Source organism: Stegodyphus dumicola, chromosome 12, assembly GCF_044657685.1.
Source record: "Stegodyphus dumicola isolate Sdum_Otavi_A_Nest chromosome 12, ASM4465768v1".
Classification (NCBI taxonomy): Eukaryota; Metazoa; Arthropoda; class Arachnida; order Araneae; family Eresidae; genus Stegodyphus; species Stegodyphus dumicola.
This window is the reverse complement of record NC_140779.1, coordinates 107,258,653-107,280,443: the sequence shown is the minus strand read 5'-3', so window position 1 is coordinate 107,280,443 and position 21,791 is coordinate 107,258,653. Positions and strand designations below refer to the sequence as shown.

The 21,791-nt window shown below is 34.1% G+C and overlaps 1 protein-coding gene across 1 annotated transcript in view; it reads left to right on the top strand.

Annotated features, from left to right (window-relative positions):
- Positions 1 to 1,649: 1,649 nt before the first annotated feature.
- Positions 1,650 to 21,791, top strand: part of LOC118203975 (uncharacterized) — a 55,718-nt gene continuing 35,576 nt past the window's right edge. Inside the window, exon 1 of the mRNA XM_035376298.2 lies at positions 1,650 to 1,883. Coding sequence (XP_035232189.1) covers positions 1,790 to 1,883 — 94 coding nt within the window. The 5' untranslated portion in view covers positions 1,650 to 1,789. The remainder of the gene's footprint in view (positions 1,884 to 21,791) is intronic.

The window sequence follows — 21,791 nt, the reverse complement described above, 5'->3', positions numbered from 1 at the left end:
GAAACCTTTCAGATTTTTTTTTTAAATTTTTCTCTCACACTGAAGATGAAGGTTGTTTAAATTTTTAATAAACACAAAAATAAATATTTGTTATAAAACATTCATGTAAAAGATGTGTACTAGCATTACATTAAGTTAAATGAAGTAATGCAAATAAATATTCAAATTTCCTCTACTTTTTGCATCAACTTTTCTAATTTTATGACTTTCTTTAAATTTATTTTTTTTTTTTACCAAATGCCGAAGATTAGCGCTTAAGCCACGAGTTCTTTAGTATTTATTAAAAATGCCCATTTTCAAATTCAGAAAGTGCAATACAATTATTTAAATGTTCAAAAATCATAAGCTGATTGGAGTCGCACAAAATACAGTTTGGGGAATCCACCACTTCAATTCTGCAGAGCTGATCTCGCAAACAGTCACTTCCGTTTAGATGTCTAAATAAAGCTACCGTGTCTTTCTTGGAAAACTGGGAATGAAAGTTGTTTCTTCCATCTTTTATCTATAGCATGTTGAATCATATTATGTTTAAGAACACTTTTTTTAATTTATGATAATTTTTTCCACTAATTTTTATAAATTTGAAAATTTATTTACATTTATTTTAACTGACTTTTATGTGTGTTGCATTGCATCATTATCGCTTACAGCGAACGCTTTTGACTGCATTCTTTTTAGGTCCCCACTTAATATCGTAGATATTAAGCAGTACGGTTGACATTTTATGGGGAGCAGGGGGAAGGCATCATCACTTTTAATCATTCTACAAAATCCTAAAACAAAGTACAATATAGGTATAAAAGCCACGCATTTGTAAATAGATATAAAAGCCACACATTTGTAAAAAGTAATTTTGAAAGACACTTCTTTTAATGATTTCATGCGAAATATTTCCTTTAAACTTAAGTTCCATTATTGTTATCTTAACTTTATTTACAAGGTGACTGCTAATTCATGTACACACTTTGAGGGCTAGTACAGAACACTGTAACAATCACATTTTGTAAATTAATTTAAATTAATTTTTAAATTTTAAATTAATTTTGTAAATTAATTAATTTCATAAATTAATTTTTTAAGTTAATCACATTTAAATTAATATCCACTTGTAAACGAGGTTATGAAAATAAAACACTGTCCCTATCATCTTTTCTTTCTTATGTTTGTGCTTCGACGTTTCACTTGTGACCATACATTCTTACACAAAATGGGATTGTTAGAGTGTCCTGTGCCAGCCCTCAAAGTTTGTACCACGAATGAGCAGTCCCCCTGTATATATTTTTAAATCATGTAAAGGAACTTACATGATATTATATATTGCATATTATATATTTTAAAATCATGTAAAGGAACATGTAAAGGAGCAATTACTGTAAAATTGAAGCGTAAATATTCCTTTTCAGAATAACGAAGATACTGATTCCCTAAGTTTGAAACAAAACCTCAATTAGCATAAAAAAGGAGACAAAATTACTGAATTAAAGATCTCCTAGTGCACTTTTTCATTATAAGCAATTTATAGACGATCCCTTTGTCCTAATCATGTGAGAGGCGCCAGCCAATGGCAATCCTTGATCCTTCAAATACTAGGGGCATGACAGCAGCTGACAGCGCCTCCAAGAGGCAGGGGAGCTGAATCTCACCTTCGATACAGAGCTTGACGAAAGAGCACCACAGCCAAGATCTCTCTTTAGTTTTATTTCCATTTACTGCCTTCAAAAGAGCTTTTAATCTTTTTAATCCCACAAAACAATTTATTTGTCCGTAGACGGTAAAAGAATACTTAAACATGGCTGTTGCAATTTTAGTGCTTCTCCTCACGTTGACATATCTACCTGGACTGTTTCTAGGATTGTCGACAGATGCTGCGGCTGCTGCACAAGGTGAGTGTGGGAATCGGAATGCCGTTTCTAATCTCTAATCGATGTTTCGTGAAAATAATTATTAAAATTGGTCATTTCAGAAAAATAATTTAAATAATTGTCGTGGACATATTTTCAACGTTGACTGTAAATAGATATGAATGGCATCACAGCTGTAAAATGTATATAAAAGTATTTATGTAGCTTAAAATAGTGTTAAATTTTTTTGTTTGTGTATTAAGAAAAAGAAAAGAGAAAATTAAAAAGTGTCTGTTATGACCAAAAATATGTATCAAATGGTATGACCTTAACAAAAAAGAATTGTAAATATTGTCCTTCTGAATTAAAGTTTTGTAAGAAACGGGCTTTAAAAAGCTAAACACTCCACTGTATGTTGAATGACTTGATGCCAAATGAATTATACACTTTTTTTCATTAATGAAAGTTTCATATTTAAATTATGTCATTAGATCTATTTACAGTTGAAACTATACTTTTTTTTAAATTTCTTCAATTTAGTTTCTTTTCCTGACCCTTCCAGTGAAAATTCTTATATATTCTTTGAAAAATTAACTTAAATTTTTTATATTTATTATAAACACTTTAGAAACATTTAAAGTAAAGCAAATGACAAGTCAGGTAATTATTAGCGGAATCTTAAGGAACATCGTTTAAAACGACTGAAAATACCTACCTCTGTTTTAGTTATTAAATATAAAAATAATTAATAGATGCATATTATATATATATATTATATCTGTAATATATTACTGTGGTTATAATGTTTATAAAGAATAAAATACAGCGAGATGAATCAATAAGTAATTTGGATGCCATCAAACGGAACTGGCTTTAAGAAAATCGACGAAAATTTTGAAATTTCAATCTAAACCATCATCTTATCTATAAAAATTAGCATAATATTATCTCCTAATACAGAATACAGGTATGTCATAAGTCTGTACTACTAATTTATTGTTCCTCCTCCATTTATATGTCATAATATAATGTTGGATAACCAAGAATAAATTGAACTAATCATAAACTGAATTTTGTACCAAAAATTAAAATTTTAACTGATGAGTTTTAATTTTAAGAAAAGAAAAGAAGAATTTTAAATATCTTTTTTAAAATTTAACCTCTATCCCATATCAGATCTGCAAATGTAAGGATCATTTATATCATTACATTTTTAAGTCCAGTTTCATAAATTTGCTAACGATGGCGAATTTAGGAAACAGGAGATCACCTGAATTTTTGGAAACTCTTCTTCTTAGGGCATAAGTACGTTTATTGTTCCTTAAGAATTTATTAGTGATTTGGATATATGTTGGAAAAACTTTTCTCTCGTAATTTTTTCCTGAGAGATACCATAAATCCGTTTCTGGTTGCCAGACTATTAATCGATACCTCATTCGTATGTCTTCTATGCCGACTACTTGCAAGGCAGGATATATATGTCACCAGATTTAGCTTTTTATAAGATTATGCAGATTTGTTACTTTCACATTTTATTTTCTGATGAAAAATGATGACACTAAAAACTCCTAATACATAATACTATGTATTTTAGATGTGCTATTAATAAGATAAATGAGCTACTAATTTATTGTTCCTTCTCCATTCATATGTCAAATTATATAATTTTGGAAAAATTACAAATTTCTAATTTTGCTACATGTATCAATAAAAAAGTTAGCTATTGGAAAATTTTAACAGCAAAATTTTGACTTAAGTATTTGCTGCGGACTTGTATGCTTTCTTCTCACTTGCGCTTTTAATTACACTTGTCCCGCTTGCAGACAGAAAAATTTAACCACATAGAAAAAAAGGCTATTATTCTAAATTTCTGTTAATCAAAATCTGTTAAATACAATGTAAAATTCACATACTTATACTTCCATTACAAAAACGCAAAATGCTAGAGGGGAGAAATATTTCAGACTTACAATAATGTTTCTGGTCCGTTAGGTTAGATTAGGATATTTGGATAAAACAAAGCCCACAAAGGTCGTCTGTAAAGTGAAGGATGCCTTACTGGATGACTTCCTCAGAGAAACTGACTTTATTCCCGTTTCACACTGTGAAAGCACATAAGAAGCATCCATACAGCCACCCATTTGCCTTAGGCTCGAATTCTTGCTGAACTAATGTTTCAAATTCTAAAGCAAAAAACATCAGTATAAATTGTATACATTTGCACGGCTAGTTTTGATGGCTAAATAGAACCTTCGTTTTCAGCTACAGTAGTGAAACTGGCGAAAAACTATCGCATGCTCACTCGATAACAGCAGAGAAAAGGAGATATTTTGAAGAAAATTCCAGCAAGAAAGAAGAAATTGAATCATTTGCCTTATCTATTGAAAAAAATTTAAAGTAACTATAAAATAATATCTTTAAAAGTTGAAGGTAAAGATAGATTAGAACTGATTATCATTAACTATAACTGAAAAGTTTTAATGAAAGTCAAACGCCTGTAGGATATTTATTTGTCAAATTAAGATTTTGTTTTGAATAATTTTGGATACTGAGGAAAGAGAAATGGGATTTGTTTGACCAGCAATCTTGGGAAATGGAGAATTCATGTGTTTGGTTTTTTCCTAACCTAATGCCTCGCACTTAGTGTGTAATTTAAAGGTTCTCTTAGTTTCACCGATATATATTAAGACACATCAGCTAAGAATATTGCATGTACCCTAGTAGTTCATAACTGAAATGGGTGTAAGTACTTTTTAAAGGTAGGAGAAAAAATGGCCCGAATGTTGCCTGGTTAATATCGGGTTTAATGAAAGTTTCCCGCCACAGCAAATATCGCATACGCAAACAGTTCACGTTGGCGTGTTTAATCATATTTTTTCAATTGATCTTTGGCATTTAAAAGAGACTTGCTTTAGAATACTGTTGTGAAATTTTTAAAGAAATATCTTCACAAATAAGTATAAGGTGTCTGAAATAGAACTATCAAGCCACCACATTAGAACCATAATTTTCTTGCAAAAAAGTCAGCTACAGAATGTCACCAAATCACGTCAAGCTTTAGGTACTGATGTTGTATCGTATATCATTGTGAAGGTTTGGTACATAAAGTTCAAAAAGAAGGCATTCAAGAAGCACAGCGCTCTGGCAGGCTTTCTGATGTTGATGAGGCCCGCTTGCAAGAGCATGTCGAAGGCGACAGTAATCACTCGAGAACTTTTTAAGGAGTTAGACGTTAGTGCCATGTCCATTGATTGCGCTATGCACCGCGTACACTTGACGTACAAGTTCAATCCCTGGGTGCCGCATGAGCTAACTCAAGCAGATAAGGACAGACGTGTTCGGGCCTGCACTAATCCGCTCAAATATCAACGCAAGGGCAAAATTCTGAACCGGATCGTCACTTGATGAACCGTGGATTTACTTCAACAACACAGAGTGAAAAGACGGTTGGTCTGTACACTTTGAGCCCGTCGGCAGCGTCGTAAAGCGCAGTTTGACTAACAAAAATATCATGCTTTGCATCTTCTGAGATTTCCGTGGTATTATCCACAAATAGTATCTAGTAAAAAGCAAAATCCTCGACACTAAGGTGTACAGCGAGATGGTAGTCCGTGTTGACCCTGCTATCAAGGAAAACCGAAATGAGTTCCGGCACAAAAGGGTAATGTTCCATCAAAATAATGCAAGACCTATGAGTTCCGACATCATTCCTTCGGACCTTTACCTTTTTTCACACCTGCAGATACATTTTGCAGGTGCCATCTCCCATTCTACATAGGACGTCCGAAATGAGGTTGAACTGTTTTTGTACTCGCGGCCAAACGGAACTGTAGAGGCATTAGGTTATTTCGAAGCAGAAGAGATGAAAAATGAGCAATGCCGAACCAGGACCTCTCGAATGCGCTCCGAGTGTACTGCCCATTACACCACGAAGGTATGCTAACAAGGTGGGAGAAATACCTTATAGAAGAACATCGGTACTTTAATTTCTGGAAAGCGTAGATGCATAAAGATGACGCTGACACAACTGAATTCGAGGACTCATCACATTTATTTTTTACACACACACATGTATATATATGTACCTAATCTGTTACTTCTCAGAGCTCCTTTTCTATTCTTATATGTTGGTAAATTGTGCATTTTTTTATTTAAAAGTGAGTGAATTAAGTTGTTCTTATGTTCCGGTTAAGGCTTTTATGCCTTTAGTTAATCTGCATGCAATAGTTGTAGAATTATCACCAATTTAAAGGTTTAGGTGGCTTTAGACCTAACGAGCTCACTATTTGTTTACATTTGAAACACTTTTAGCAGAATAGTGAAGTAAATCAAACTCTGCACCATGTTCAGTGTCTTCTTGCCGAGTGAGACCAAAAGTAAACTTTCAGTTTTGTGCACCGAAAAATCTACCTTCTTGCACGCTAGCTCGGTTTTGCGCAGAAGCTCTAATTTAGTTGTAATTTTTTTTTTGAATATTTTTAACTGCATTTGGTGTTTTATGTTTTTTTATACTTTTGAATTTTTAATAAAGATATTTTGAGGTTTTAATGTAGTTTTGCCTTGCTGAGAAGTAAGAACTGAAATAACTGAATTAGAAATATATGTATAATGAAATTGGAGGAAATACGTTTAAATGAAATGCAGCAAAAACGTGTATAATTTAGCAGGCCGTACGAGGAAGTCATATGATGTCCACATCAGATTTTTTTTACTAATTTTACCGTTCTTGAGAGAGGAAAATTACTGGAATAATTTATTTTCAGATCGATACAGTTACAGAATAACAAATTAAAATTAATTATGAGATAACCATAGCAAATAAAAAGTAGTCATAGATAAACTACAGATATTTCTCTCAATATTATTTCTTTAAAATATGTCTACATTCCAGCAAGAATACACAGTGATATTAACATTACATTATCTAATAAGACTTCTTCATTTCTATTTCCCTATAACTTTAATCTCTCTACTTCTCAATGTTACTACTGCTTAAGCTTCAAGTCATACTTAAATAAATGGAGAAGGCGAATGTGCAGTCAACTAAAGGAAATCGTAGACTAAATATCAGTTCATGTTTGCTGCACAGTAATGAATCTCTCCGTGTATTAGGCTGGCATAAAGAGAAAGGTTTCGGCAAGGATTAAAAGGGAAAGGTTAGGTGGGATCTTTGCTGGTGCGAATGTTTGTCTTTGATAGTAAGATGAAAACAATCAGTACCTGGACGAAACCATTTGTAAACTTAGGACAGCTCGTTCTTTAAATGTATTAACGAAGGGAATATTCAGCGTATATTTTTAAAATTTTACGAACCTCAAGCAAAATGATAGAGGGAAATATGAATGTAAATGCGGTATTTTGTGCACCTTGGATGTAAATAGTCTTCGTTCTAAAATATTAATTACTGCATCAGAACCTTTTATATTATGATTTGTCACTTATCTTAAAATTATTTCTAAAAACATTTAATAATAATCACTCGTGTGGAAAATTAAGGGAATTTTTAACTTATGCCTATTTTTACGAAAGGTTTTGAACCAAAAGTATTGATTACGCCATCGAAAATTTATGCAAATATTCAGAATCGAATACGTAAGCATACACGTGCGTGTCTACGGAGCTGTGGTTTTGGAGGGTATATCAGCACGTGAGGGATTTTAGGCAATTTATGTACTCGTTACTCCTTCATGACATACGCCGTGTTTCTCGCAAGCGATCAGTAAATTTTATAAAGTATCAGGTAAAATGAGTAGCCACGAACGTAGAGGTGATGGAATGAGATGGAAAAGTTTCGAGACGTTGAAGACAGGTCAATCATTAGCGCAGGTGGCTACAAAGCATGTAACACCTAGCGTCGTCAGCAATTTATGGAAACAGATTCTGGATACTGGATCCATATCGAGAAGACCTAGACAAGATCCATAACGACGAATGAGAATCGTTGTTTGGCACTTTCAGCAGGGCGATATAGGACTGCTCTAACATCACAGCTCTCACATGAACTATGTGCTGCCACTGGAACCCAAGTTTTACGGTCGACAGTTAACCGAAAGCTTCATGCCATAGGGCTGTATTCCAGAAGGAACTCTGTTTACGTACCGTTCACTGCAGCACACGAGAGAGCTTGTTTAGCATGGTGCAGACAACATGCGCTTTGAACCACGCTTTACCGAACACCTTGCTTTTAAAAAATGAGTCAAGATTCAGCCTGGACACTGATTCTTGGCGTACTTGTATCTGGAAAGAGCCTAGAACACGGTACCACGCATCCCTCATCAGAGAAAATGTTCATTACCGTGGTGGAGGTGTAATGGCTTAGGCAGGCTCTATTTTGGACGGCCGCACACCCTTGCATGTGTTTAATAGAGGCTTTCTGACTGCTATGAGGTACAGAGAGAATATCTTAGAGCTCTAGGTTCGATTTTCAGGGGTACAGCTGGGTTTCTGTTAATGAACGACAACTTTCGTCCACGTAAGGCTCAGCTGGTCGATGATTACCTGGAAAGTGAGAATATTCGCCGCATGGATTGGCCAGCTAGGTCTCTTGGCCATATACAGCATCTCTCGGACCATATACAGCATCTCTGGGACGCTCTTGGGAGGCAATTTCATCTCGTCATTCACCTACGAAAACCATACCAGAATTGGGACATCTCTGCACTATGAGCTTTACTGATAATCATTCATAAATAAAATAACGTTTGAATGGTACATCTTTTTATCTGTAATAAATGTATATTCATACCAAATTACATTAAAAATGTGTCCATTAGTTCTCCAGAAATTCCACATAACGTGCAAATTATCTTAATTTACTTATATCATAGTGCGAAGATACCGTGAGACAAAACTTAACATGCTACATTCTGATTTAAAAACTTCAAATAAATATTGTTTCTCTTTGTTAATAATATATATTATATTTTTCATATTTTCACATAGTCATTTGTACAGACTATTTTCGTGACTTTGTCTCTTTTTCTGTACCTGCAATTTAACGAGCTTCGAGAAATTGTCTACTGAATAAACAGCATAAACGTAATTATTGGATCTCAGTTTCAAATGCTTCATTCTTCAAATGCTTTCAAATGCTTCATTCAAATGTTCCATCGAAAAATGAGTAGAAAAAGTAAATAATTCTACACTCAAAACCTCACTATGATTCCCTGGTTTGGCTTTATTCGATCTGATAATAAAAAATGGATTACGTCACAAAATAGTGTGCAAATTAATATATGAATCACACTCTGGAAGAGTAATTAGCATTGTCACATCTCCCAAAAGAGAGGCCCACCAACTGCCGAGAGATAAAATTACTGAACAATGGCTGTTCCGACCTGAGTTCGATTCCAGGCAAAAGGGCTAGCTACATGGGCGTTTTCGTGGTTTATCCCATGTTTAACTATATAAGAGCCAGTTTTCCATAGAAAGTTCTCAACGAAGACATCCGTTCCCTTAAGCAGGTAGCCCTAATGTGCTTTGCCTTATCCAACTAAACCGAAACCATCTCCCAAAACATGCTAATTGTAACTTTTATTTTTTAAAACATTATTAAATGTTAACTACAATTATTATTACGGGCAATTACTAAATTTTCTTTTTGTTGTTTTTCAATTTCAACATACAATATTAATTTTAGACGAAAAATTATTTAGCATAAAAGTAATAGTTTAGATCCGTCCCTCTAATTATACATTTTCATCTAAAGCAAGCACTCAAATTAAGTATAAGCATCAGCCTTGAACAGAGAGCTGTTTGATAAGCCACTCAAAGAACTCGAATAGAATCCCCCCAAAAAACTACTAAAGCTCTCTATCTCAATAGATCCACTGTTCTTTGGCGCAATAGACGCTGTAGCAGATGGGTGCTTCAGCTTTTTTGCTGCTAGAAGCTCCTTTCAGCCATTGCTAGAAGACCATTTCCCTCCGCCCCTCCTTTCCCATACTCAAAAAATACATAAGCATTTAATTCGATTTAGATTATTTTTAACATGCTCTTTTAAATTAAAAAACAAAAAATACAGAAAATGTTGAAAGTACAAAACTTGAACAAAACTTAGGCCAGAGGTGGTGCAACCAATGCAGTGACGCCGGAACCAAAATGTTTAGAATTTAGGAAGAAATCGGGCGGCAGAATTTCTCTAAAGCAGGGTTTGATCGTGTTATAGAATTTCGTTGGTATATTCCACCAAATATGCTTAGAAATAAACTTCTGATTGCCGTATATACCCGCGTATAAGTCGAGATATTTTGGACAAAAAAAAAGACTTCAAAGTGGGGGCTCGACTTATACGCGGGGCCATAAAAAATTAAAAGAATCGGAAGTTCAAAAATTTCTTTATATAATGCAGTTGTTTTCTTCCCGCACTCAAATTGGACGACTTATGAAATAAGTCACTTACTTGAAGTAATTTCATGACTTAAATTATGTGGCAAACTAATCACAGAGTTTCATACTTTAACTAGAGTAAGTTTCGATTAAACCAAAAAATTTTCGCCCCCCGAACAATAAAAAGCCCGATATTACATTAATTGCTCAGTGGGTTAAAGATGCTTGGAACGAAATACCCTCTGAAATGATTATAAAATCATTTTAAAAAATGTTGTATTAGCAAAGAACTAGACGACACGGAAAATGATGCTGTTTTTGAAAGTGAAAATGACGACGAAGGCTCTAGTAGTGATTGTAACAATACAGAGTTCGAGACTGAAAATATGTATGACGAGCCAATGACAACAGAAGAGTTCTATGAAATGTTTGGCGAATCTGACCATGAATCGGATTTTGAAATTTTTTGAAATTTGATTTTTGAAATTTGAAATTTGATTTTGATTTTGTTTATTTACCAAGGTATTTTTTATCGTATTTTTTCTCAGATGATTTTGAATAAATGTAGTACTTAAAAAAATTTTTCGAAGTTTCTCGATCGATTTCGGAAGTGGGGGGTCGGCTTATACGCGGGTTTCTTATTTTCTACGAAGTTTTTATGTCGAAGTGGGGGAGTCGACTTATACGCGGGTATATACGGTACTTGTTTTTAAACAAAGTTTGGATCACTAAATTACTCGATGATATTTGCTCAAAATATTCAAAGCTCGCCTAAAACTCTAGGGCTTGGGAAAGATACTGAATTGATGCCAACTGAACTCTAGCAATATGTGTATTACTTGTAGTAAGTAAAGAAAGTTATAGATGTTTTATTTTTTGTAGTAATATGAATTAGGTTTGGGAAATTTTAATAACTTCAAAGTTTCGATGTCGCCATATTTCGGCTCTGTAAAATTTCTGAATTATAGTTGTAACTTGGTTAGAATTGTTTACTTGCTTGAGAAAAGCAGTGTAGAGACATTAGGTTATTTGGAAGCAGGAGATGTGAAAAATGAGCAGTGCCCTCGCCGGGAATCGGACCACGGACCTTTCGAATACGCGCCGAGTGTGCTGACCACTACACCATGAAGGCATGCTAAGAAGGCGGGAGAAATACTTTATAGCAGAAATCTTAAAAGCGTTTTGCAGTATAGCGTGACGTAACTAATATATAATTATGTCCAAAATATTAATACAAAATTAAATATTTGTGCAGTTTTATAAGAAGAACTTAAAACAGAACAAATGCTATGATACTTAAAATACTTCATACTAACATAGAATAATTAAAAATAACGAACTTTTTTTATATTCAGTATAAAACAATTACTCCTGATAGAATAATGGAAATGTGCCAGTGAGCAACAAAAACATGCCAACAACTGTTGGAAAAATTATCAAAATAAACATATACTTTACCTTACATCCTATCATGTGATTTTTTTCAATATGGGAACATGCCGAAGACGTTGTTTATATATTTTCCCTGCTTCGTATACTAGAGCTGTGACAGAGTATTAAGGCAGTCATTTTAAATGTAACACGTATGAAAAGAACTGTAGCCGTTTTGAACTAATATTATGTAATACGTATTTTAAACATAGAGAATTCATAAATAAATGTATATCGAAATAAATATTGAAATCATTTCTTTAAACTTTACTTTGCTTTAAGTCTAGCATTTCTGTTATCCATATATACGTTACTGGCTCCTTTATCATGTACTATTTTGCATCAAAAAACGTTAAGAATAGTTTATTCCCATTTGCAGTTTGATTAGTATTGTATACCTCAATTTTCAAATTCATTGCTGTTATCCCTTCTTTCGGTTACTTCTTACAGATGCTACGTCTGATATATAGCTGCACTTTTTAGCTGTGATCCAAACTAGAGGAGATGCCAGAATTAGTTTCAGGTTTCTTCTGTACGTGTTTGGGCGGTTACAGCCGAAAACATCGCGGCAAAAACATCACGGACGAAAACGTCGCGGTGAAAACAACGCAAGGCGAAAACGTCGTACTACAAAACATCGTGGGAGAAAACATCGCAAAGAGAAGACATCGCAGTTCTAAAACATCGTGGTACAAATCATCGTCGTCGAAAATAAAGCGGTTCAAAAACTTCGCAGTTTAAAAACATCATCGTCGAAAATATCGTGGTACAAAATAAAGTATCTACAAATCATCGCATGACGATAACATCGCAGACATGCTTTATTCAGGCTTTAGCGTGGCATTTTTACTTCCATATTTTTTATTAACTAATAAATTTTTTTCTGAGAAAATAAGAAGGAAACTTAAGCATAGAAAATTAATGCAACTTATAGCACTTAATGAAATTTTAAACTGACATAGTTAACTAACAAAGACCATTAGCAAATCATTTTTTATAAAGTTTTTACTGGTAATGTTTCATGAGAAGTATAATCTATAAGTGCATTTAATTTTCTATGTTTAAGTTTCCTTCTTACTTTTTCAGCAAAAATTTATTAGTTAATAAAAAAATGTGAAGGTAAAAATTATCCTTCTTTACATCTTGCACTCCCAAATCATTATGGGAATACCCATTTATAATTATTAAAATTTGAGAAAAGCATGTCTGCGAAGTTATCGTCATGCGATGATTTGTAGATACTTTATTTTTTACCACGATATTTTCGACGACGATGTTTTTAAACTGCGAAGTTTTTGAACCGCTTTATTTTCGACGACGATGTTTTGTGCCACGATGTTTTAGAACTGCGATGTTTTCTCTTTGCGATGTTTTCTCTCACGATGTTTTGTAGCACGACGTTATCGCCTTGCGTTGTTTTCTCCGCGACGTTTTCGTCCGCGATGTTATCGGCGGACACCGTTTGGGTCACTAGGGGCCGAGCGGTAAAGTCGCTGAACACTGGTAGCTCAGTCCGAGGTTCGAATCCTGCGAACGGGCTACATGGGCGGTTTCGTGTTTTCCCCCATGTGTAAAGCGTATACGAACCAGTTTCCTTTAGACTAGTCATCAACGAAGGTGTCCCTCCCTTCAGGCAGATGGCCCCTCGAGGCTTTGTCGTAATCACATAAACCAAACCAAACACCTATATGTGTTCGTTTTCGAATTTCACCAAGACGAAACTAACTTTAATTGTAATAAATGAAACAGGAAATTCTTTATTTCTAAAAATATGAATGCATTTTAAGTTCTATTGTGATCAATCTATAAAGTATTTCTGCCGTTTCCTTAGCATGCCTTCGTAGTGTAATGGTCAGCACACTCGACGCGTATTCGAGAGGCCGTGGTTCGAGTCCCGGCGAAGGTCTTGCTCATTTTTCATCTCTTCTGCTTCGAAATACCCTAATGTCTCTGCAGTGGCGCCCGAACTGAAAGGGGTGGTGGGTGATGATTCTCCACAGCTAGGATTCGGCGATTGGGTCCCCTAATTCCCAGTCGCCCTTTAATAGGGGTGGTAAGGTATTTATCCAGCTTTCTTAGCATGCCTTCGTGGTGTAGTGGTCAGCACGCTCGGCGCGTATTCGAGAGGTCCGTGGTTCGATTCCCGGCGAAAGCCTTGCTCATTTTTCATCCCTCCTGCTTCGAAATACCATAACGGCTGTACAAAGGTTTCATTCTACGGAAACTATAATAGAATTCAAAGTATTTTTTCGTTATAAGAATTGTTTGCTTTGTTCTTTAGATAATAATTTTCATTGTCTGATTAAAATTGTGTATACTTTAAAATTTCTTTTCTGATTACTCTACAGTACCGAATGCATCACGGTCCGTAATGATTTTGTTTAGTTTCTTTATTCCACATTAATTAATTAATATTTTGTACTGCATGGGAAATGTGCAAATATTTTGTGCAAAGGGAAATTAAGAAGGAAATTTAAAAAATATAGATTTAAAATGAACCTTTCGTAGCAAATTATAATATATTGAATTTATTCATATGCATCTACTTTTAATTACGTGCTATTTTACTTTGATATACGCTTTATCTCTTTTCTCCAGTTTTGATACACTACTTTTAATTTTACTATGAATTTATCAGCCTCTATCTATAACTTTAATATGTTATACACTGAGTAACAATTTATGAATTTTTTGAGTAATATTATGAAAGTGTTAAAAAATCATATTGCAAATTAGATTTGAATAATTTAATTAAGTCATGTATTGATTTTCGCAGGACCGCAAACAATAATTTTTAACTAAGAAACTTAGACGTTAATAATAACTATGCATCCCGTAACACTGCATTCTGAATTGCTTGACATTTCATAACTGCAAAAAGTACCTAAAATTTATATCTTTGAATATGTTTTATGAAGTATTGAAAAAATTATTTTTGAACTTTGATATTTAAAAATGAAAATTCTACAGTATTGTTGCAGATAACATTAGGTGTTTTTGAATCAAGAAATACAAGAAATTAAGATTTTTTAACTTTGATATTTTGATATTTAAAAACAAATATTCTACTCTATTGCTATAGATTAGAAGTTTCGAATCAAGAAATACAAAAACCAAGATTATTTAACTTTGGTACTTTGACATTTAAAAACAAAAATTCTTCAATATTGTTGCAGATACCATTAGGTTTGTTTCAAGAAGTACAAGAAACTAAGATTTTTAAAATTTGGTCCTTTGATCTTTAAAAATGAAAATTCTAAAATATTGCTGCAGTTCCTTTAGGTGTTTTTAATTCAAAAATTCAAAAACAAACATTTTTGACATTTTGATATTTGAAAACGCAAATTACAAGAAGACAACATTTTTTAGCTTTGATATTTTTATATTTAACCAACAGCTACGCGGCCATCCCTCGTCTGGCTTTTAAATGTACCGGAAAATGCCTAAAGGGAATACCAAAACGTTAAATTTAAAAACTGCGAAGAATTTTACTCTGCAGAACAACTTTATCCCCCCCCTAAAAAATTCAAAATAAATGTATTACACATGACAAAATTACAATGGAAAAAATGTCTGAAAGGTTTCAGATTTTAAATTACGTCCAAAGGGGCGTTTTTTAACGTTTTGTGTGTTACCTTTATTTATTAAATATCATGTTCTTTGCACTTAAACCATAAAGTTCAGTTCAACAGTGTCGCAAAATAATTTTAAAATGAGCCTATCTTTAGAATTTCCGATACACAGTTCCGCGCGCTGAAGATAAAAAGTTTTTTTCTTTCCCCCTAGAGTGTTGCCATTGCTCACTTTTAAATCGTTGAATTTGTTAATCAAAAATTCGTTAAAGTTTTACAAAATATGAAATCGATAATAAAACAAATTCCAAATTTCAAATTTGGGCTTTCAGATGCTCATATTCGCAGTAGGATACGTCATTCAAAACTGAATGGCTCTAGGTACCGTTGTTTTATCACAATGCGAGAAACATACATACATTGATGCAGATTCTTCATTATTTAATTTTAAAGTTTTCAACGCAACATCGCAAAACGAAAACAATAGCCCTTCAGGGACAAAGCGCCTTTGGACTAATAAGTAATATCCCTTAATACAAATAATAATTATCCTAATAAATAGATTAAACAATTTCCCGTTGCAAAATCTTAAGAATTCAAATGATATAAAGGAAGTTAAAAACTTTGTTTCCTAAAGGAAAACCATGCAAAACTTTTTATATAATTAAAATTATATATAATTAAAACATAATATAAAATCATTACAGTGAATTAAGCAATAAATATTATATTTTTCAAGAGAAAACAGTCAGCAGTCCAGTATCCAGAGCAATGAATGAAAAACTGTTGCCAAAAACATATTTCTAAAAAATGAAACTATCATCAGAAAGCAATAAAAAATCAAAATTGTGCTTTGTGGATGATATAATTCAAAATATACAAACCTCTTTGCCATTAGCTAATAAAAAGAGAGAGAGGGGAAGAAAAGAAATTCTTTCTGTTGTGCCTCGCGAAGCACATGCGCGTCAGAGTAAGAAGATTGCAATGTGCGTGTTGCCTTGTCCAAAAATCAAAAGAAAAAAAGCAGCATTTTATCTCATATTTTCAACAGTCAGCAGTCCAGTATACAAAGCATTGAATGAAAAACTGTTGCCAAAACCACATTTCTAAAAGAATGAAACTAATCGAAATGATGCGATAAAATCGAAAAGATAAAATTTTAAAAAAATCTGATTCGAATTTTGAAAAATTCGCTTCGAGGTGCACTGGCTCTTGTCTAGATGCACATATGTACCAAATTTCGTAGCCCTGGGTCTATTAGCTTATGCGCAGCACGAACGAAAGACACACAGTCAAACTCTTTCTTTTAATATATGTAGAGAAAATGAAAATTTACAATATTTCTGTAGGTAACATTGGGCGTTTTGGAATCAAAAAATAAAAAAATTATGCCTTTGATTATGCCAAAGGCAATTATGCTCTTGTCAGAATTCGAAACCCAAGGTCTTTTACTAGCTAGTTTTGATAATCACTTATCCCACGAATGATAACATGCCAGAACCCGACGGTTGTTTATACTTTTAAGCTTCTGATAATTTTTTAAAATATTATTTTCTTTCTGAAACAGAATAAATAAAATGCAATCAAGGAAATGCTACATCCACAGTAGCTTTAAAGCTCGAATTTGAAAAGCAATTCAGGATTTAAAGCTTAAGATACGCAAAGTAAGATTGAAATCAACTATTATTTTAGGCATAGAAACTCCAAAAATGCATAACCATACTTTACAAGTCGCAGCAGCATTAAATAAAATAGAAAACGAACCAATTTCATGCTTTTTCAGCATAAAGTTTCCTGTTGCATATGCAAATACTAAGAAACCTAATTGCAAAAACTGCCATTTGCATTCAAATGAAGGATAACATGAAAACTACTCTCTTAAAGCTTTTGAACTAGTAAATTATTGTAATATTTTCAGTCTCTGTAACATAACTAATCAGAATTCTTTCTAAAATTATGTAGAGAATGGCAGAGAAGAAAAAACTGGAGAATAGTATCCCACAAATCTTGCTCTTTAGTCGATAGTTTCCAGGCCATTTACCTCAAAATTCCTCTCACGCCTAAATCTCATCTGTTCCTTGCCTTGCTGTCTCTATATTTTCCACCTACGAAACGAAATTTTATTGATTGAAGGAGAACACCGTGTTGCCATCACTTGTTATTTATGTAGTTCTGCAAAATCTTCATCTTCGCTGAGGATTCCTGGACGCGAATCTTTCGTTACCTTGGTTACCGGCTTCAATAGACGTCATACTCGTAAAAAAAAGGCCAAAGTAGCCACTCCCCTTGTAGATGGATACGATAATGCTTGATTATCATAGTAAAATGTCAAGAATAGTATACCTAGCATCTTTTATAACATGGAAAATGCGGAGTAGTTATACCGCTGCTCGGAGGATCTTTTAATTGGGTTGCTGCGGCAACAGGTGGTAGAAGAAAAGAGCAGTAATAAGCAATATATTTGCGCAGAACAGCTGCGCGCAATATACAGTTAAGATTTGCGTATCTGAAATATATTCAGCCATCTCCTATTTTACTAAAGGAATTCAAAGCTTTGTATCTAGATGCGCATATATGCATTTCAGATGAATTCGTGTTCCTCGAATTTCCGGCTTTAGTGGAAATATTCTCATATTCACTTTTTTCCCGATATACAAGTCCGAGTGAAAAAGAATATCAATGTGAATTTTTGCTATGCATTTTGACAAAACTATATGTTTTGATCTTTCTTGTATATTCGTTTGTTATGATATAAAGCTTGGCGAAATATGTTGTGTATGTTACCGGCAATGTATAAAATTCTAGCATTCTATAGATTACCTACGTTTTTTATAAAATGCATGGCGTTTTTAGGCAAAGTGCTACCGTTACACCACAAAGACATGCAGAAAGGAGGGAGAAAATTTCTAATAGGCTGTTATTTAAAAGACGTATATTCCTCAAAAGTACAAAAGCTATTTTGAAAGAATAATGGAAGAGTGCCTTTAGAAAATCTTTTATTCAAAATACGTAAAGAGAAATGGAAGTTCTACGAAACAAATTTTATAGTTTTCTTATTAAAGAAAACAATGTATGAAAATTTATGAAATGTATGGAATTATGGAATGACTATATTAAATGTATGGATTATGTATGAATGCATTAAACGTATGGAATTCGAAACAAATCGGAGATATATTTCGTATTTTGCCGGTTTGTAATTTGATATTTTATAGAAAGCAAAGCAATGTATGAAAGGATTATTTCATTTACTGCATTAATTTCTGCTTTGATTATAAGGTATTTCTCTCGTCTTAGCATGCCTTCGTAGTATAGTGGTCAGAACGCTAGGCGCGTGTTCGTGTTCGAGAGGTCTACAGTTAGAGTCCCGGCGAGGCTAATGCTCATTTTTCATCTCTCCTGCTTTTTTTTTTTTTTTTTTTTTTTTTAAGGGGAAAAAATTAATGTCTTTACAGTGGCGCACGAACTAAAAGGGTATTGGATGATGATTTCCCCCCCCCAGAATTTGACGATTAGGTTCCCTAATCCCCAGTCTCCCATTAAAAGCGGCAGTATATAAGGTATTTCTGCAGCCTTCTTAACATGCCTTCGTAGTATAGTTGTCAGCACATTGGGCGCGTATTCCAGAGGTCCGTGGTTCGATTCACGGCGACAGTGTTGTTCATTTTTCACCTCTCTTGCTTTAAAAATATACCTAATATCTCTACAGTGGCGCCCGAACTAAAAGGGTGGTGGATGATGATTCTCCACACCCAGGATTTGGCGAGTAGGTCCCCCAAACCCCAGTCGCCCTTTAAAAGGGGAAGTATGTAAAATATTTCTCCCGCCTTCTTAGCAAGCATGCCTTCGTAGTGTAGTGGATAGCACACTCGGCACGTATTCCAGAGGACTGTGGTTCGATTCCCGGCGAAGACGTTGCTCATTTTTCATTTTTCCTGCTTCGAAATATTCTAATGTCTCTACATGATGCCAGTTTTGATATTTGAATCTAATTCTGGGTTCCGCAAATAGGGATTCCTTGGAAATTCATAACACAATAGTTAATTTCTTAATTATTAATGTATCATAGTTTTTTTTAGTTGTAAAACTTGTTCTGGGTTAGCTGCTTCTTCTGGTCGAATGTCCGGTGGAGGAATTCCTATTAGCCCACATAAAGCGGCAGTTGGTGTTATACGAAACTCTTTTGCTGTTTGCAGGAGGGAGTTGTCGTGATACTGAAGTCAGTGTTCTTCGTTTGCGTGCGTTCATTGGGTATGCCAAAATAGCTGCTTTGTGAAGTCCTGCCTTTTCAATTACTGTACGATAAAGGATATTTTGTATTTCTAATTGAAGATCTCACGTGTATTCCTGCATTCTGAAAAGCGCTGTTAAGATTTCCTGAGTTTACGTATATTGTAAAAGTGTGGTTGAACATGGACTCTAATATTAAGCCTAAAACTTTTATTTCCTGAAGTATTTTATTTTTTTTTTATTATTGACTTTTAATGCAAGGATGGCACTGCAAATTTTTATCCGGTTTTGGAATTAGAATAATTTTCGATTTTTTCCCCGAGATGATTAATTTTTTTTATTGCAAAAGTTCACTGTATTTTTAAAGAGTATCATTATAGCTGCATTCCAGAATAACCCTTCAGATTCCTTTCACTAGAAAGGCTACATTGTCTGCAAATGAAATCAATTATATATGTTCCCTCTGTTTATAAGAAATAACCTTGCTGAATATAATATTCCACAGGTCTGTGCTAAGGCAAGAAACTTAAGACATCTTCTTGATTGTTTTCTTTCAGTTAGTAGGTTATTATTTATGATGATGCTGGATCGCTTGTAAAGTAATGATTAAATTGCAGAAATCATTTTTCTGTGAAGTCTAGTTTCTTTAAATTCAGCCGCACCATTGGCCGAGTGGTTACTGAATACTGGAAGTTCGATTCATTTTAGTTACCAGGCGAAGAGGCTGGCTATATGGTTGGTATTCGTGGATTTCTCCATACATAATGCGCATATAAGCTACTTTCTTTCGGAAATTCTTTCTTTCCCCTGAGGAAGATAGTTCTGATGTGCTTTGCGATATTAAGATAATCTATCGGGGTGGCAAGAAAGTCTTTTCAGTTTTGCACAAATAGATAGCATTTATTATTCTTTCACCAATCTTATGAATTTTTCTTTTGAGATTTGGCAGCCGATACTCTTAGGTTTCTATGGAACCAAATTCTGATTCTTTTTGTTTAGAACTGTTAGTTTACGATCACTTTTAGCATGGAGTCCGAAATAAACATTTCCGACATATTTTGCATTTTTCTTTTCATAAAGGCACGAAAACGGCTGAGACTCACGAAGAGATATGTAAAGTTTATGGTGTTGATTGCTTAACAAAAAGTATGTGTCAGAATTCTTTTAAAAAGTTTCGTTTTGAAGGTTTTTCACTTGAAGAAGACCAACGTTCTGGCCGACCATTTGAAGTTGATGAAAAAATTAAAACGGGATTGAATCGAATCTTCGTATAACTGTTCGAGATATTACAAAAAGGTAAAATGTATCTCGTAGGTTAATTCAAAACCACATAAAACGTCTTGGTCTCGTTTGGAAGCTCCATATTTGGGTTCCGCATTGATTAGAAGAAATTCACTTAACACAACAAATCAATATCTGCAATACACCGCCCAGCCGGTATAGTGGTTAGTGACTTTGACTGCCATAGCGAAGGACCTGTTTTGGAATTCCGGAGAGGGCATGGTCTCTGAAAGTTCTTCAGAGCAGGCAGCGGTACCCACCTATTAAGTGCTTCCATAATGAAATGGCCCCACTTCCGTCCCTTGTAGCGACCCAAGTCTAATGGCTATTAAATAAAGTGCCCGAATATTTAAAAAATCATCAACAATAGGCTTTTCTAACGTAATACAGTCGATCCTTTTTTCAAACGAATTATCACTGATGATGAAAAATATATCGTCTACAACAACATTAATCGAAAAACATAATGGTGCAAACATGATGAATCAGCGCAAATCATATTGAAAGCCAAATTGCATCAGAAAAAGTTATGCTCTTGATATGGTGGGATTACGAAGGTGTGTTTTTGAGGAGCTCCTAAGCAACCAAACGATCAACCCAGATGTTTAACGTCAACAACTGATGAAACTGAAGGAAGTAATGAAAGAGGATAGGCGAGAATCGCCAAATCGCATAGGAATCGTGTTCCACGACAATGCAAGAGCTCACACGTCTTTAGCAACACGTACGAATGGAAAACAAAATCATTGGTGCTTGGTTGGGAAATGCTGTCTTATCCGCCATATAGCCCCGACCTTGCTCCATCAGATTATCATTTATTTCGAAATTTGCAAAACTTCTTACATGGTAAAAATTTCGCTAATAACGATGACATCATCGCATTTGCTTGAGTTTTTTTGTTGATAAAGACCATATTTTTCATGAGTGCGGAATCAAGTCTTTGCCAGAAAGATGACAAAAGGTTGTCGATCAGGATGCAAGGTATTTGATTGATAAAAGTTAATTTTTTATGGAAAAAACTGAGTTTTATTCCCCACTAAACAACCCAAATTACTTTCTTCCCAATCCACTAACTAAACCTTCAAATCCATTTCAATTAAAAAAGAAT